Here is a 19937-nt window from a genome sequence, read left to right as displayed (position 1 = left end):
TGCTTTCTTGTGTTATTAATTTGCATATTCTTGTGTAAACTGATGAACAAGAATAATATCCAATTGACTATTGAAAAAGGCTTTTGGATGAATTGAGGATTTGCTAACAAACAAAGAGAATTAAATTCAATTAGTTAAGATGAGTAAAACATAGTAAAGGATTAGGTGAAATCAATTTCCTAGAAGTTTTCTTTCCCGTTGATTTGATCTTCGAACAACATCTTTATTTTCCTTTAAATATTTTCTTTGAATTGATTTTTTTTAATTGAATTTACAAAAATCTTAGTGACTACTCTAAATAAAGTCAAGATTAATATAATTTCAGTATTTGTCAAAAGTAAGTTACCAATCCTTGTGGACGATACTCTTCTTATCACTACTATAAAACTACGATACTGTGCACTTGTAGTTTTGCACTGATCAATTCCGCATATGAGTTACATCATTAATACATAGGAATTAAATTATATTTTAATTATATTTGTGTAATTGTAACATGCATTTGTGATTCTATGTACGTATATAGGATACTGTTAGAAATACTGAGGAATACAATTGATTGGAATCATTTATCGAATGACGAACTACATATGAGGAACTAGTGCCAATTTGGTATTTGTTGTTAGGACTATGTAATTGTTATATATCATTCAACGGTATAACACATAATTTATTATGTTTACGTTGTTTCCGTCAGTTTATCTTTCAAGTAATAAAAAATGGATGAAAACGAAATAAATGAGTTAGGCCATAAATTTGTAATGTTTTGTAAAAATCTCATGTAAGTTGCCAAAAAATTCAAGCAAATTGAAATATCGCACTAGGAATCACAGAAATGAAAAGAACACTCAAAATTGCTGTATTAGTGTATGCACTCAAGATGGTCCTTTTTTCGATGAAAAATTGACATGCATAATTGACATTATGTGTAATGATGAATCTCAATATGTGTCATTTAAATACGATTGGGTAGATATTACTAAGGATAATGTGAATATTTTTCATTTAGTACACATTAGTAATTGAACTATTAATTATTATTTTGTGTTATCTTCCCAAGTGTCTTCAGTATATTCTGTTGCAGATAAAAAATGCTCGAATGGAATTGTCATCAAGATAAAACCAAGAAATGTGTATGACATTAGTGAAGGGAAAGTGACTAATGGCAATGATGGTGAATATTTGGTCAAAGAAGATTGTAACATTTATGACGATGAAGCTATTCAAGGTGCAATTGACGATGTCATGTGGACGCAAAATGACATAGATGAAATCAAGATCAATAGCCCTCAATAATGAATAGGAAACTCATATGTAGTGTCATAATATGAATTATGTCGATGTAAGTATCGTACTTGTTCTTTTTATATTTCAACTTACCACTCTCTCATAACTTACTTCTCTCTCATATCAAGCTCATAATATATATTTTTTTTATTGATTCATAAAAATGACGACTTATTTTGTGTTGGTACAATGGGCCCAGAAAAGAAGACAAAAACTATTAGATCACTATTACAAAGACAATGATCATCAGTACTTGCCATCAGATGTAATCATATCCCTTCCTTGATAGGGCAACCCATTTATTCCCCTATGTTGATGGGTCATCCCTTCCATTGATAAGATGGAAGGGGGTCCAACTATCCAAATTTGCAATGGTAGAGACTCAGCCATGCAAACCTGCACCACTAGAACCCCAATCATAAGCAGAAAATATTGACTTGTTCTCTGACATTGGGGATAGTTTTGTTGTCATTGTTAGTATGTTTTTGTTACTTTACATATATTCTGTTATCGATTCACATTTACAAGCTATTTTGAGTGTTACTAAATTTATTTATGCTGATAGTAACTCGTAGAGAAGAGATCAGTGCACTCGATTCATGACATTTGACATCTACCAGAAGGAGAGTGAATTGAGATGGAGCTCAATAGTCTTGCTTTTGACCAAGACTATTGAGTTTTATCTCAATTCACTCCCATTCTGTGGGAAGCGCCAAGTGTGGCGATTAGGGGTGTAAATTTAAACCGGAAAACCGGACCGGACCGGTTGGTCAAGTTTTGAATCGGTCTGGTCCGGAACTGGTTCCTATATTATGAAAACCAGCCGGAACTGGTCCAGTTTCGGTTTTGTAGTTTCCGGAACCGGACCGGTTGAAAAAAATATATATATAAAAATGAATTTTATATATTATACAAAATATTTATATATATAAGTTTTATTTATATATAATATATAATAATATATTAAATTTTTATATATAATATATAATTATATATCATATATGAAATAATTTCATATTATAATTTATAAATTATAACAGAAAATGTTAATCTTAAATATGAACATTTGTAATTTGTTTGATCATATGTTATTAATATAATTATATATAATATAATGTTATTATAATTTATAAAATAAAATTTTAATCTTAAAAATAAAAATTTAATTGATTATATGTTTTAAACATAATATATATTAAATTATTAATAATATTTTATCATAAAAAGTAACATTTTATTATATATTTTTTACATTTTAAAAAAAGGAAAAACCGGACTGGAAACCAGTAAAACCGGATATACCGGTTTAGGAGGGTAATCGGGGCGTAATCGGTTTTGAAAAATGAAAAATCGGTGCATACCGTTTCTGTCCTAGATTTTGTCCAAGACCAGACCGGACCGGACTGGTTACACCCCTAGTGGCGATTAATGTGGTAGCTGGGCGGTTCCTGTAAGGTGGTGCAGGATAGAGGAGCGAGAAAACTCACTCTGTTTCGATTTCCTAAAAAAGGGGCTGTTGTGGTTTTCGGGGGTGGTCACGGATAAGGTTCTGGGCTGTGAAAGGAGCTTGTACACGATGGTGTCGCTTGGTGGTGCATGGTGGCAGAGGGAGGTAACGTTCAGGTTGCTCTATTTTTGGTATTGAAAATAGAGTATTCCAAGAGCTGGTTGGGGATGATTCACGGCTGGCAGTGCGGCGGGGCTGCTCTATGGTGGTTCTCGATTTTGTTGGTGGTGATGCAACTGGTGCTTGGCAGATTACGGAGGTGCAGGGGTCATGGGTTAGGTCACGTAATAACCCTGACGGGTCTTATCTAAAAAGGATCTAACTTGTATAATAAATAGTTATGGACTAATAATAAATTCTCTAGCTTAATACCAATTAAATATGGTCAACTTGTTCCATAAATATTAAATAAACTTTAATTGAATTATTGGGCCCAATTAAACCATTAACTCATCATAGTAAAATTTGCGCACATGAGCTATTCAAAATAATCCAATAACCTCAATTGGGCTTCCAAAAAACATAAGCCTATTAACACCATCTACTTAATCTTAATAGATCTTAAAATAAACTTTTTGGCCAATGCGCCTAACTAAATTTCAGAACCAACTTCAATAAATTATAGTTTGTGGATTATTTCAAAATGGTCTATTAAACATAATTAAGGCCCAATAAAATTATTCTTATTCAATTTCTAATAACATTGGATTGGGTTGTTACAATTCTTATAAGTGGAGGAAAGCTTATGGGAGAAGATTGGGGAAACTAAGGGTTTCGAGTGGAGCTAAAAGGGGTTAACCGAGTGGCATGCATTTAGGAGGGGGTCATGGTTAGAGTTTCAATCCATATCTAATTTTCTTAGTCAAATTCAAGTACCAAGATATAAGGAAGTGAATGAGGGTGTAAGGGAGTGTACTTGAGTAGTTGGTTGCTTGTGGAAGTGGCTTTTAAACTAGGAGGGAAACACTTAAGCACAACTGGATGCATGGTTTAGGGTTTGGAGATTTAGGGTTTCGGTTACTCTAAACATTTGGTTTAGTTTGCACCACTAAGTTTACAGTTTTATTAGGGTTGAAACACTTCTTGTGGCTGGCAAAAAGTGTTTGAGTTGATGGAGTAATGAATTGTGTAAGAAACCTAATTAGTTGCTTGGTTTTCACTCCATTCACTTTACACACTTATACACATCTTGACAAGTGTCAATTGGATTTCCAAATGGATGGTTGTGATTCTGACACATGTTCGAAAGTTTTTCTAGTGATTCTAGGATGATTTGGACATCCTACATGTCGATTTGACAGTTTTTTGAACCAAATGTCATGTGGCACTCTCTTGAAGGGTTACTATTTATCCGTAAAATTTGAAACTTTTTATTGCACCATAAAATCCTAAATGTTCATACGAGTCTAGTGGTGCAATTCATTTCGTAAAATTGTACTCCTAAATGTTCAAATAAATCAAAGAGGCAATCATTTTCCGTAGTGGATCATAATTTGATTACGTCAATGGACTAAAACCTAATCGATCGCTCAATTCATGAAATCCTTTTGAGATTTCATGACGTTTCTACTATGTCACAAATGAATTAAAACAAGTGAGTTAGCTTGCACGTTGGCCAAATGAGAGTGAGTCCCCAACTTGAAAGTGAAGTGATTCCCTATGAGATTTATATGACAAGATATGATGAGTTTTATGTGCTTGAGAAGAGGGTGGTTCCTCGCCTCGATGATAAATATGTACGCTTAAGATTTGCACATAGGATAATTCCTCATAGGGTGATTCCTCATGTAATAGCCTGCAAGACGAATTTCTTTAGGCTTTAGAAGCCTCGTGAAAACTTCGTAAGTTTTCCTAAATCGACCAATTGAGTAAGTTTTAATTTGTCAGCATAGTCAGTATTACCACTCACTATGATGCCAAAAGTGTGATATTCTTTGTTTGAGGTAGTTAGAAGAGTCAGAATAGGATACAGTCTACGCCATTAGACTCAAAGGAACCTATGGGATTTTTTGGCACAACGAACTCATTTTCAGTTTTCAAACGAAACGCTTGTTTAAAAATGTGTTTTGATTATTTTGACGCATTTCGAAGCCAAAATTGTTAAACGATTTGCACTATTAGGTTAGTCTGATTATTTTGAATCTTCAACTGTAAAGTTTATTTTTCACTATTCTGGAATGAATAGTAACCTCGATAGTAGCACCAAATGTAGTATTTTCAAAATCATAGTGTAGAATGTCCAAATTAGGTTAGAGAAGTTTTATTTGAATACTTGGTAAGATCTTAGCCACACTTAGTGAATAGTATTGGACACTTGGCACCAAGAGAACCATGAGATGGAAATATGAAGGAAATCATGTGTGAGATCATGCCACCTAAGCAAAACCTTGTTCCATCAAACGATCCAAATTGTACCAAACCAAATAGGGTTTCAACCCTAGTAAAATCCTAAACATTTAGAATCTACTTGAAACCCCAAAATCTTGATTGAAATTGAAATGCTAAATTGTTTCCCCAAACCCCAAACTTGATTCCAAACCCTAAATGGAACATATTTCTAGTATTGTGTGTTAATCACTTGATTAAATCACTTATACATTCTTTTAATCCCTCAAATTCATGTTAAAATATCATTCTTTTATCCTTTAAACATTAAAAAAAATTTTAGGTCAAGAAAAATTGGATTTGGGCTTGATAGTATCTCAAACTCTAACGAAACCCTTTTTAAACTCCAAAATGAGGCCCATTTGGTTAAGGCCCACGAATTTGGACCACCTTGGCAAAACTTGTTCAGAAAGTTTCCTCCCACCCATGGCAGACCAACCTCTGCCCAATGCAGCCCTCAAATGGTACTTGATGGGAAAGCAAAATCCACCTTATCACCACCTCACTACATAGTAGCCTAAAGGCAGCCCAATACCATGAGCAGTTTGCCCCTTGTTTTGGTCAAAACCACCATCACTCAGGTGTCACTTAAGCCCTCACTTCACCCTCCAATTTTTGTAAGAAGCGTGCAAACCATCCCCCTCTCATTTCATCCCATTTACCACAGTTTTCTAATCCTTCTTGGTTTCAATTTTTGAAGCCCTTGGAAGTATTTTCTCACGATTATTCTTTCATTAAAGTTGTTCCCCTTTGATCTAGCTTCTTTGGATATATTTTTGGTTTGATTTTATTTTCATTTGATAGTCAACAATTTTTTTAACCAAAGAAAGGTTGTTCTGGGCAATAAACTGGATAATTTGTTGTATTTTAGAGTTTTTGACTAAGTTAATGTATATATCTTGGTCCGAAATTTTTATGGAATGTTTTTAACATGTTTATATAAATTTTTGTTAAGGATTAGTTTCATGTTATCAATTTTTTATGAAATATTTTCTTAGATCTAGAAAGTTAGAAATTGGAAGGAGTAAAACAACTTTTATTTTATGAAAGCTTGCATCTTTTGTGGTTTAAATCTTATTCCAATGACTTTTGATATTTTTATTTGATGATCCTAACCCTTTTATCAACATGTTATGATATTTGTTTGAAGATTCTAAGCATTAATTTGTAAAGATATGATTATATGCATGAGGATACTTGGTTAAGTAAAAAATGTGAGGTTTTCGGCTAGATCCATGTTTTGGTCTAATTTTGGCCATGTGATTTTAAGTTTAATGCATGGATATACTTTGAGAAATATTTTTAAACCATAGGATGTTGTTAGTTTGTGGTTTTTATCATGGTATGTCTCTGATCAAGAAAATTGATCAAAACCAAAGTTGAGAAAATTTTGTTTTGATGAAGTGTCGGAACTAAGTGCTTCAAGTTGGAGTTTTGCGACTTTTGATGATTTTTATTTGATGATTCAAATAATCTTAGCTCTTAGAAGTGTTATGAACATGTTAGAAGATAGTTTTGAATTCGTGGACTTCTTGGAGATGTTTTAAAAAGAGTCAAAACCTTGAGATTCAAGGGTTTGTGTTTTAGTTAAAAAGTTTGGATCTTTTTACTAAAATGTTTTGCATTTATGTGAAGTGGATTTTTGTTGGTTGTTTTAAGCATACTTTTAAGTATACAATGTGATGATCTATCTTGCCATATTTTGGTTTAAGCATAAGGTTTGAAGTTGGATAAAATTACTACAAAAACTAAAGAGAAATGACCTAAGGGTGTTTCGCCCATAGTATGTTTCTCATAGTTATGATTTGTTTTAAATTTTTTATTAGATATTTGGATTTAGGACAAAACTTTCATGATGAATGTAAATTTTGCTGATTTTTTGAGGTAGTATGTGAAATCCTTAAATTAGGGGTAAAATGATTATTTTCCCACATGTAGAGGGTAAAATAGTCATTTTAATCTAAGATAGTATTTTCATGTTTCTAAGTTATTTAGTGATGAAGTTCTGACATTTAGAAATCCTTACTTTTAGTTTCTCGTGTTTCGTATTTTCTTCGTAGCACAACAATCACTGTAAGTTAGCTCTTAACTTATTATCAGATTACTGTATATGTATGTTGATAAGGGATCTACTGTCTATGTACTTATGTTACCTATATGTCATGCTACATCATATATGTCTGTTATGCATGTTATATTCTATCGCGACATATGTATCTATCACATAATATATTTTATCACGTAATATTTATCTGTTAGACAATTTGCTCTGTCACTTAATTTTATATGTTACATATTATGCCATGTCACATAATGTTATATGTTACACGTTATGCCTTGTCACGTAATGTTATCTGTTACACATTATGCCATCTCACATAATGTTTGTCTGTTACATGTTATTGCATGTTATGTATTATTTGTCTATTTTATGTTAAGTCAAATCATGTACATGTTACGTTAGGTCATCTGTCCTTACGCTTTGTGCCACGTTATGTCTCGAGTACAGAATGTGTCTCGAAAACAGTATTTATTTTAGTCAGTCATGCCTGAGATGCTCATGAAGTAATCACTATGATTGTCCAAGTATCTCCATTGATAATTCACGTAAGGTACTTCCGGCATAATCATTTTTATTGTTAGAATACCTCTACTCAAATGCTACTGACGAAATCATTCTGATTGTCAGAGTATTTCTAGGTATTCCTGGCGTAATCATTATGATTGTCAAGGTACTTCCGGCATAATCATTTTTATTGTTAGAATACCTCTACTCAAATGCTACTGACGAAATCATTCTGATTGTCAGAGTATTTCTAGGTATTCCTGACGTAATCATTATGATTGTTAGGGTATCTCATTTAAAATACTCATAGTGTAATCATTCTAATTGTCTGAGTATCTCTAATGAAATATGTTGCGTGGAATCGTTCTCATTGTTCACTATTCCTGACAAAACAATTGGCGAAATCATTTTGATTTTCAGAGTTCATGTTAAGTTTCAGTTCAAGTTCAATTTATGTTCACGTTCATGTTTAAGTTTATGCTCAAGTTCAATTTATTAAACAAAATTATAAGTTCATGTATTTCACGTTCAAACTCATGTTATTTAAGGTCAAATCCATGTTATTCAAGCTCAAGTACAGTTTTAGTTCATGTTCAAGTCAGTTTACGTTCAAGTTCATGTCATGTCAAGTTTAGTTTCAGTTCAGTCTATGCTCAAGTTCAAGTCATGTCAGTTCATGCTATGTTAAATGTCAAGTCACGTCAAACTTATTTATGATCATGTATGCATTCATGTTTTTACCGCCATACATTCATCTTTGAACTGTATGTTAAGTTATCTATTAATATTTTGAGATTTGTAATCATATCTCACTGTGGTAGTCTCAATTACCATTCCTCTCGGAATGATAGACCATGTGTCAGGATCAAGAGGCCCACCAAAGGTTGACCAACTGGAGATGGTCGATTAGAAGGTGACGGCACGACACGGAGCTCATAGCCTCAATGCTCCAATTTATCATTAATATTATGGCATCCTTGATTGAGTTGCACGAGCTACTCAATGTATTTGCCTGGTAGTTGTTTTAGTTTCTGCTTGTACTTAAGGAGCTCTATTTCTAGTACTCTTACGATTATAGACCTTTTAGACTCATGCTTTAATCAAGTAGGTCTATCACTTTTGTCTCAATTCTTTATTGTGTTGTGTGTCACCTCAGGTAAGTTTTTGTGGTTCATCGACTCTACATTATTCCTGTGGACTACTGATGCAGATATTATTATCATTCTTCTATATATTGACGACATGATTATCACCAAGAATGACATTTTTGGGATACAAAGTCTTCAGACCGTTATGAGTAAAAATTTCGAGATGAAAGACTTGGGCAGACTCAACTACTTTCTTGAACTTGATGTTACTTTTGGCACATACAATTATTACCTCTTTCAATATAAATATGCTTCTGATTTGCTTTCTCGACTAGTTTGACTAGTAGTAAGGCTGTCAACACTCATCTTGGGACTAGGGGTGTCAAATCGTGTTAACGAGTCATGTTCGTGTCGTATCAAGACATGTATATTATACTATATAGGTCAACCCTAACCCGACTTGTTAAGCTTATCGTGTCAAAATCTCAAACCCTAACACAATCCAATAACATAACGGGTCATGTCGTGTCAACCCGTTTTGACCTATTTATGTAAATGGATTGAAACAAACCCAAAATTAACCTCTTTAATCTAGTTAAGTTTAACATAATTTTATATAAATGTTAAAATCATAATATCTATAAAAAAAATATAAAACTAACTAAAAGTCCAAAATTACAATCTAAACAATAAAAATATCGAAATTAAAATTCCAACAATTTTATTTTTTAGGTATAAGGGTATAATTGTAATTTTAACTTTCTTAACAGGTCATAAAGGCTTGACCAGTTATCAACCCGTTGAGCTATCGTGTTTTAATGGGTCAATCCATTTTGACCCGAACCCGTTAAGGGTAAACCCTAACCTGCTTTTATCGTGTTCTGTTCGTGTTGAGTTAATGGGTCGTGTCACATATTGACACTCCTACTTGGGACCAATGTCAAGCTCCTTACAATCGATGGTGGGCCCCTTTCTGATGCTACACTCTATAGGCAGTTGGTCAGCAGTCTTATTTATCTCACCATCACACGACTAGTTATTACATATGTAATAAATTTAGTTAGTTAGTTTAAGAGTGCTCATCGATCTTCCCATTACGTTATCGTATTTCGTACCTTGCGTTAGATCAAAGGAACTATGTTTCATGAACTACATTTATTCTCACACTCACCTCTTGTGCTTTAGACTTATTCTAATGTTGATTGGCCTGGAGATCCCACTAATTATCCATGCACTACCAATTATTGCTTCTTACTAGGGACTTCTCTAATTTCTTGGTGTAGTAAGAAGCAGTCTGTTGTTGCTCGCTCCGATACAAAATCTAACTATCGTGTTCTTGTTGTACTACATCTAATCTTTTATGGTTACGTTGGCTTTTGGCAGATTTGAGTACCCCTCAAATGACTTGTTCTCCTATTTTTTGTGACAATTGAGATGCCATACAGATTGTTCGTAATGATGTTTTCCAAGAACGTACCAAGCATATCAAGATTGATTGTTACTTCATTAAGCATCATCTTCGATTAGCAAGGCACGTTGCTTCTTATTTCACTTTGGTCTCTTTCCCTACAAATAGACCCTCTTACTATACATGATCTTCATTCAGAAATTATAGAAGTCTCTTCCAAGTTCTATTTTTACTTTTTTTCATCAAAGGGTATGTACGACGTACTAAGAATTGTTTTATAATATATATATATATATATATATATTTATATATATTCTTCCAGTTACTATATGTTGATGCATTTTTCGGATAAGGTTGGATACCAACATCCATACTATAAGTTAAATGACACCCACAATGGTTCTTTGACGGTGATACATTGTTTGAAATGCTGATCATCTATTACTTGAGATGGAAATAAAGTGCAGAAAATATAGAAAGCGGGAAGACACCGGATCTACATGATTCGGCATTAAAACTTACGTTTACAGATTTTTTGGAGGTGACATCCATTGTATTTGATGATGTTATAAATTTCGTTGGCCTCACTTTCCGGCCTGTACAATGATCTAAATCGAGGAGAAGAGAGGTTGAAGATGGTCTACTGGTAGTCATGTAGAAGTGAAGTACCCATACAAGTCGTGTGTCTTGCCATTTCACCCATTTTCAATTGCTGCCCAATCGCCTTTGTCCCATGATCTTTTTAGCTTTATGTCTCCTCGTATCTATGTTACAGGCCTCTCTTTTATCTCCTCCATCTAATTTGCTTGGTCATGAATTTTCCTTCTCTCATATGTCGGCCCATACATTTTGATTTTAACACATTTTTTTATTTTTTTATACCCAACACTATATATGAGGAAAACTAACAAGCCAACTCTCAAATATTGTACATGAATAGTACCATTGTTCCATGTATATATCCCAACCCAAACTCATTAGAAAATAAAAGTTTTAGATCTTGATATCATATTGGTCATATCAAAAGACACTCGTAATTCTTGATCAAATAATTTTTCTCATCAGTCACTATTTACTACCCTATAGTACCCCACACATTATGGAAAAAAAAAAAAGCCTGTTAGGTATAGAGTGTAAGAATGAATAATGATTGATGTATAACAAAACTCTTCTTGATGTCTTTCACTGTGAAAGGTTATAATATTCCTTTACGTCATGCGGTAATCTTATTTTATTTTTTATTATTTCATTTATTTATTTTGGAACCAGGGAAGGCTGTAGTAGTTTAAATATTCAACTGCAAATTCTCATTATATTAATTATTGACCGATACAGATCTTCACTACTGATAATTTCAAATAATTAATTATTGAATCAGAAAACTAAGGCAGGATAAATATAATATACTAGCTAGTGCTGGACTAGTGGTAGTACTTTTATTAAATTTTGTAGCGTACATATATATATATAGCTAGCCAGAGCTAGCGTCGCAAAGTTAAAACTAAATAATTTAAATTTTTTAAATTTTAAAATAATATTATTAAAAAAATATTTAAAAAATATTTTATTTAATTTTTAATTTTTATTTAAAATAATTTTTTACCTCCTCTCAATGTCCGAATGGAGCCTAAGAGATTAATCATTCGCATGCATTCAACTGGATGCTACAATATTATTTTAGGCGGCTACTCGTACGTACGTTGTACTACAAATTTATTATGAAGATCGATGTACTGCTGACTAATAATTTATCCGTAAATATTAATTTGCTCTACTGATCATCCATATCATGATTACTACTACTACTTGTGCACGAGTAAACTCCTAATAATTGCAGCTTGGGCAGTGTCAGTACTTGCCAATAGCTCTGATAATCTCTCACTCAGGCCATCAACCTCTTTATGCAAGCTTCTGATGTAGTTGCATGTCTCCTGTAACACATTCGCAGCTGAAACCTGCACATATAATTATATCATATATATGGATATTAATTATAAATTGGCTACATTGATTAATTCTGCAAAATATATGTTGGTCGGTTGATCTCTCTCTCTTTGGAATACACACAAATCTAACAGAAGCTAGCTAGCTAGCACAATCATACATTAAATTCAGTCAATTAAATGGGAACTATAAAGCCTTCCAAGACATAGCAAAAACCTACATATGGCTGTTTGATTGTGGTCCCATATATATGCCGTAACTTCAACTACGAATGACTTCAAATTAAGCCTACTCTTCAAAATCTTATTCATTATTTTTAGCGCCTATATATGTGACCAAACTAATTAATTAGTTAGACTTTCTTTTCCATTTTTTTCTATTTTCTTGGGTGGGATCAGGCGATAGATGTTAACTTTTTGATTAAGATTGAGTGAACTGTCACAGACACAGAAATTTTATAAGAGTATACTCACAAATTAATATGACTTTATATAAATATGATATATTAATTTTACTTTAAGATAAAAATAATTTTATAATCTGACGTACCACGTCAAACTATATATGAATTTTATTTTGTGAAATTTCTTTATTTCTAAAACATTTTTTAAAGATTTAAATGTCATTTATAGGGCTCAATTAGCTGGAGACCGATCGAAGCCTAGTCCGAACTCCAGGGTAACATCTACCAAGTAAATTACATGCATTGTAACTTGATATATCTATATATGTGTATATATATATATATATATGCTATAAAGTTAGAAATTTAATTTAACAAAGTAAAGCTGCCATTAGAAAAATGAAATACCTTGTCAGAGCGCCTGTCACGAATCTCAGGAAGAAGCTGTTGCAACTTGGAAACAAGATCATTGATCTGGTCATCAGAGATCCTTGAGCAACCCGGTTGCCTCGTCCGAGACCTTCTGCTAGACATGTTGATGATTGCAGTACGTACGTTATACGACAACAATGTGAATGAAAGAAGCGTTAAAGATGCAAATTAAACAGGAACTCTAGGGAGACAATGGGAATGAAATCGGTATATCTACAGAATTGTCAGAGATCACAACTTCACAAGCTATGGAGAGGGGTGCTTTGAAGAAGATAATTAATATAGAGAGAGGGAAATCAGAGAGAGATGCGCACAAGAACACAAATAAGAGTGGGTGTTGGGGATAGTACTACTACTGGATCGAGTTCAAGACAATTGCATGGAAGAAAGCGGGGGTTAGGCCTCTATTTAAATAGGGTTGAGAGAGAGAGAGAGAGAGAGAGAGAGTCCAGTTTTAAGATGAAACCAAACTTGGGAAAACACACAATGAGAGCGAGCTAGAGCTAGCTAGCTAGCTAGGACAGTATGGCGTATCTCTATAAACTTGATTCTCTCTTAATATGTGCGCGCCAGTTTCCACACGCAATTTCACGTTGGTTTTAGAACTTTCTAAGAATTAAAGTTAAATTGCTTTTCTTGGAAACTCATAAGAAATAAGTTTTTTTGTGATAACCATGCATTAATTACAAATAATTATTTATTTATTTATTTAATAAATAAAATGAGATAAATTGAGATAAAAGTTAAAATTTAAATAAAATATTATTAAAATATATTTTTTAATATTATTTTTATTTTAAAATTTTAAAAAAATCGAATTATTTATTTTATTTTATGTAAAAATTTTAAAAAATTATAATAATTAGATAAAATAAAATAAAAAATTTTATAAAAGTGAACTGAATTATTCAAATCTCCAAGGAACAGCCAAGATGAACGATACGTTTGTTTTTAGTTTTGACTAGTCAAGCTGCCTAACACCCCATGTTCTACCCTTAACTAGATGCACGGCATGCAACGTGGCCTCACTAAGGCCCATGCAATACAGTACCGACTCATCCTGCTTTTCTTTTTCTCTTTCCCTGTTGTTAGTTCTAGATTTATTTTATTTTATTATTCTTATCGGTACTTCGTACTTTGCAGAAACTTCCACGGCCCGTTAAGATTTTGGATGGTAAGTACTTTCCGATTTGGATAAGGTGCAGTACTTTCGATTTTAGGGTGAGGCGGTAGAGGAAGATTATTAGAATCTTAAAGAAGGTAACAAGTATTGCAAACAATGAAGGAATGGCAGGGGAATTAACAAAACTTTGGGAAGGATTTAAACTCATAAATATTGAGAAAGAAAATACGGAAATCACAGTAGAAGAAACCAAACAACCATATGTTAGTGTAACATCAGACTAAACTGAGATCAAACAACTTGAATTACTGATCTTCGAGGGATCAGAAACTTCCACTTCAATTCACTTTATTATTCAATGCTTACAAAGGAAGAAAGGCTTCAGTATTTATAGAAGCCTTATGATGATTAACAACGGCTACAAGGGGGTAATATAGTAATTTGCAACAAGTAAGTACGGACATAAAGGTACATTAATGTTATAAAGGAACACCTGCATACCACGTGACTAACTAACTAACTAACTAATTCACTGATGCTTAAACAAAGGAACACCTCGCTTCACTTCAGCTCGAGCTTGCTTCCTGGTAATGAAGTGAACATAACAGTTAGAGTTCAAAATTGCTTGCTTCTACTAATTTTGATGGATAAAAGCTTTAATAAAGTGGCTTTTAAAGCAACTCTGACCAAAGTTTTGAATCTTGAGGGATCAATTATTTTTAGTGAAGTTTGACATCACATGCTCTTGGTTGAATTTCAAAAAAGGATAAATATTGAAAGTGTCATGAAGGGAAAACCTTGGACCTTTGATAAATACTTAATTTTTATCCAAAACATTGACAAAAGCACTCCCCCTACTGAGGTGAATTTCTATCAAGAACTATTTTGGATTCAATTACATGAATTACCTTTAGTAGCAATGACCTATAAAGGAGGAGAGAAAATTGGATCCAAGATAGGAGAAGTACTAACTGTAGACGTGGATGGGGAAGGAATAGGATGGGAAAAATTTCTCAGGATTAGGGTCAACATGGATATCACTAAACTTATCCCCCGAGGAACAGTAGTCAATATTGAAGGCAAACATAGTTGGGTGGATTTCAAATACGAAAGGTTGCCTCTATTCTGCTTTACTTGTGGGGTTATCAAACATGTTGACAGAGTCTGTGGAGAGGGGAAATCGAAAGTTTATAACTCAGGAAAAGGGCCACTGCTTTCAACTTATTCGATAATGGAAACAAGAAACAAAGGGGGGAGAGGGACCAAGACTTAGATGAGTAATCAAGGCCAGGAGGAGGGTCCTAGCAAAATGGAAGCTCTTAATATCTAGGGTACATTTACAAACCAAGAAGAGGATCCATTAGAAGATAGTCAAAAGTAGCAGCTTGGTATTTATAAGTTATTTGGAGGTGATTTTGATAAAAGAAAACAAATAGTTGAATGAGATGATTATAGTGAAAAACATATAGATAAATCTTCAATAGAGGAAATTCAGAACGTTGAGGCTCAGGAAGGGAAGATGTTCAGAATTAGTAATCCTAACCTAAGTCTCTATGAAACTCGGAAGGTAGCTAATACAATTCATATGCAAATAGAGGAACGGGTATTGGATACATTACCAATGTAGATTATGGAGGTGATATAGAAGCGAATGGGATGGAAAGGAAGGGCCAGGATAACAAATTAACCAATGTTAAATGACATGGAAGGAGAAATCACCCATAGAGTTGAAACAAGAGGAAGGAAAAGAGACAAGGAATTGATAGGGAGGGGTAAATAGAAAATATCTTAAAAAAAATTGAAAGAATGGCTCAATCCTACAAGGAGCAAAACTTAGGAATCAAAGGTTGAGGCTGCTAAGTAGTGCTACCAACCTCAATGAAATGCATAGCATGGAACAATTGAGGGCTTAGGAACCCTCGAACAGATCAAGAGTTTCATTTTTTAGTGAAGCAGAAGTACCCAGAAATTCTCTTCCACATGGAGACAAAGTGTTGAGGGAGAAGATTGAAAAAATCATAAATGGAATTGGTTATGACAGGAGTTTTACGGTCAATGCCAAAGGGAGTAGAGAAGGGTTGGCAATGATGTGGAAATCAGGTAATGACATAGAAGTTGAAACCTGTACTAATTTTCACATCTCTGTTAAAGTGGTTGATGGTAAAACTGGGAAGGTTTGGACTCGTTATTATGGCAATCTAGTTATAGCAAAAAGAGAGGACAACTGGCAATTACTCAGAATGTTATAACCTTCAGATCATAGGCCTTGGTTATGGTTGGGAGATTTCAAAGAGATACTAGACCAAAATGAAAAATGGGGAGGTTCACAAAGACCTTTTAATCAAATGCAAGGCTTCAGAAAAGTCCTACAAGATACTGATTTGAGTGATATGGGGTATAGTGGCCTTAAATATAGTTGGTCTAATAGAAGTGAATGTCTTAAAGAGTTTGTGCTAACACAGAATGCATGAATATGTTTCAAGATATTTTAGTCAATTTACTTGCAACATGCTCCTCATATCTCAATCCTATCCTAGCTACAATGAGTAATCAACAGCAACCTATAAGGAAAAGAGAAAGATTATTCAGATATGAATATAGCTGGGGCCTAAGCAATGAATGTAAAGAACTGATTTTAGCTAAATGGAAGGGTCAGGACAAAAATGATATTTTAGTAGCTGGTTTCTCTAACAAACTGAAAGATTGCAAAGCACAGTTGTTAAGCTGGAACAAGAAGTGAAAGAAAGAAACAAATGAAGCAATTAAAAGAATGACGGAACAAGTATCACAGTTATAAGACAGGAAACAAGGATCAGATCAGCATCTTATCAATTAGCTGCAGAGGCAAATCAATTTTACTATGGAACAAGAGGAAGTGAGATGGAACCAAAGATCAAATCAAAGATGGCTTAAAGAGGGGGACACAAACACAAGTTATTTTCACAAATATGCTAATCAGAGGTGTAAGACCAACACAATTCATAGAATTAGTGATGAAGAAGGTCATATTCTTACCTCACGAAAAGAGATAGAGCAAACTTTTCAGAGGTTCTTCACAGATTTGTATGCTGCTTCTAATCCAGTGGGACAATCTCATTGTCTTTAATCTATGCCACATCTGGTCACAGAGGAAATGAATAATAAGTTGATCAGAAAGTTTGAATACTAAAAAATACAAGAGGTTGTCTTGAGCATGCATCCTATGAGTTCCCCAGGACTAGATGGATTCTCAGTTGGCTTCTTTCAACAACATTGGAAAATTCTGGCAAAGATTTATGTGAAACAGTTATGAATGCTCTCAATACCAATAGATGGGACAGCTCCATCAATGAAACTCACATAGTCTTAATCCCAAAGGTAAAAAATCCCTCAACAGTTTCTGAATTCAGACCAATAAGCTTGTGCAATGTGATGTATAAGGTGATGGCAAAGGTTTTAACTAATAAATTGAAGAAAACACTGCCAACCAAGTGCTTTTGTACAAGAAAGACTTATAGCAGAATGTAATAGTTGCATTTGAAGCATTGCACTCAATGAAATGTAGAATGAAAGGGACTAAAAATTATATAGCTCTAAAGATGGATATGAGTAAAGCATATGATAGATTGGAGTGGTCTTTATAAAAAGTACAATGGAAAAGATGGGTTTCAACAGAAGATGGATTGAGCTTATCATCAAATGTGTATCCACAGTATCATACTCACAGTTAATCAATGGAACCCCACAACCAGCTTTCATACTATAGAGAGGAATTAGACAAGGTGATCCTCTTTTATCCTATTTATTTATCATATTCTCAAAAGCAAAGATGGCTTAAAGAAGGGGACAAAAACACAAATTATTTTCACAAATGTGCTAATCAGAGGCGAAAGACCAACACAATTCACAGAATTAGTGATGAAGAAGGTCATATTCTTACCTCACCAAAAGAGATAGAGCAAACTTTTCAAAGGTTCTTCAAAGATTTGTGTGCTGCTTCTACTCTAGTGGGACAATCTCATTGTCTTGAATCCATGCCACATCTGGTCACAGAGGAAATGAATAACAAGTTGATCAGAAAGTTTGAATACTCAAAAATACAAGAGGCTATCTTGAGCATGCATCTTTTGAGTTTCTTAGGACCAGATGGATTCTCAGCTAGCTTCTTTCAACAACAATGGGAAATTCTACGCAAAGATTTATGTGAAACAGTTATGAATGCTCTCAATACCAACAGATGGGACAGCTCCATCAATGAAACTCACATAACCTTAATCCCAAAGGTAAAAAAATCCCTCAATAGTTTCTGAATTCATACCAATAAGCCTATGTAATGTGATGTATAAGGTGATAGAACAAATTGAAGAAAACACTGCCGACCATCATCTCACCAAATCAAAGTGCTTTTGTACAAGAAAAACTTATAGCAGATAATGTAATTGTTGCATTTGAAGCATTGCACTCAATGAAATGTTGAATGAAAGGGACTAAAGGTTATATGGTTCTAAAGATGGATATGAGTAAAGCATATGATAGATTGGAGTGGACTTTTATAAAAAGTACAATGGAAAAGATGGGTTTCAACAGAAGATGGATCGAGCTTATCATCAAACGTGTATCCACGATATCATACTCACTGTTAATCAAGGGAACCCCACAACTAGCTTTCATACCATCAAGAGGAATTAGAGAAGGTGATCCTCTATCACCCTATTTATTTATCATATGCTCAGAGACATTAACTCAAATGCTCAACAAAGCTGAAAGAACAAAGCAGCTAAATAGTCTTCCAATAGGCAGAAGGAAAATACACATCAATCATTTATTTTTTGCAGATGATTGTTTAATTTTCTGTCAAGCTACAAACAAAGAATGAAGGAGGATGATGGATCTTATAGGTCATTATGAGGCAACATCAGGTCAGAAATTAAACAAAGACAAATATGTTATATGTTTTAGTCAAAACACCAACAAATCATTGAGGGATAGCATAGCACGCATAGCAGGGGTCAAAGCAATAGATTCTTGTGAGAAATATTTAGGACTTCCACCATTGATAGGGAGATCAAGGAATAAAGAGTTTAGAGCAATTCTTGACAAAATCAATGCAAAAATGGGGAACTGGAATCATAAATTTCTATCACAAGCAGGGAGAGAAATTATGTTGAAAGCTATTATTCAGGCCATTCCCTATGCTATGGGAGTGTTTAAACTTCCTAAAGTTTTGTTGAAACAAATAAACAAGATGATGAGAGGATATTGGTGGGGTCAAGCAAACCAAGAAAAGAAAATGAATTGGTTAAGCTGGGATCAAATGGGGAAATCCAAAGGTAAAAGAGGGCTTGCCTTCACAGAATTTGAAAACTTCAATATTATGTTGCTAGCTAAGCAAGGCTGGAGGATTCTATCATATGCAAACTCTCTTACTTCTCGAGTTTTACAGTTCAAATACCTCCCTAGATCTGAACTCCTAACTGTAAAGATGGGAAGCAATCCATCATTCATATGGAGAAGTATACTAGCTGCTAAAGATTTACTTAAAAAATGGATTAGTTAGAGAATAGGCAATGGTAAATCACTAAAAATCTGGCAAAACTCATGGTCGCATCAACCTTCATCATACAAACCTCAAATTGGCAGAAATATATTGGGGACTGCGGCCAAGGTGGAGTTACTCATTCAACCAAAAACCAAGGAATGAAATACTTCTTTAATTGAAGCAGTTTTCAACAAAGAGGAAGCAGAGCTCATTAGACAAATTCCAATCAGTCAAAGTAATTAGCAAGATAGAATGATATGAAGAAGTAATGCAGAT

At 33.8% G+C, this 19937-nt stretch overlaps 1 protein-coding gene across 1 annotated transcript; it reads right to left on the bottom strand.

Annotated features, from left to right (window-relative positions):
- Window positions 1–11882: 11882 nt before the first annotated feature.
- LOC108979846 (transcription factor PRE3-like) lies at window positions 11883–13401 on the bottom strand. The gene is made up of 2 exons (XM_018950612.2): window positions 12997–13401; window positions 11883–12196 (listed from the first exon to the last, which is right to left on the bottom strand). Exons 1-2 carry the CDS (start codon window positions 13120–13122, stop codon window positions 12044–12046), a joined length of 279 nt encoding a protein of 92 aa, XP_018806157.2. The 5' UTR covers window positions 13123–13401; the 3' UTR covers window positions 11883–12043.
- Between the last annotated feature and the right edge of the window lie 6536 nt (window positions 13402–19937).

The sequence above is a fragment of the Juglans regia genome, chromosome 9 (genome assembly GCF_001411555.2).
Source record: "Juglans regia cultivar Chandler chromosome 9, Walnut 2.0, whole genome shotgun sequence".
Taxonomy (NCBI): domain Eukaryota; kingdom Viridiplantae; phylum Streptophyta; class Magnoliopsida; order Fagales; family Juglandaceae; genus Juglans; species Juglans regia.
The sequence above is the reverse complement of the archived record's forward strand: the minus strand, read 5'-3'. Positions and strand labels throughout refer to the sequence as shown.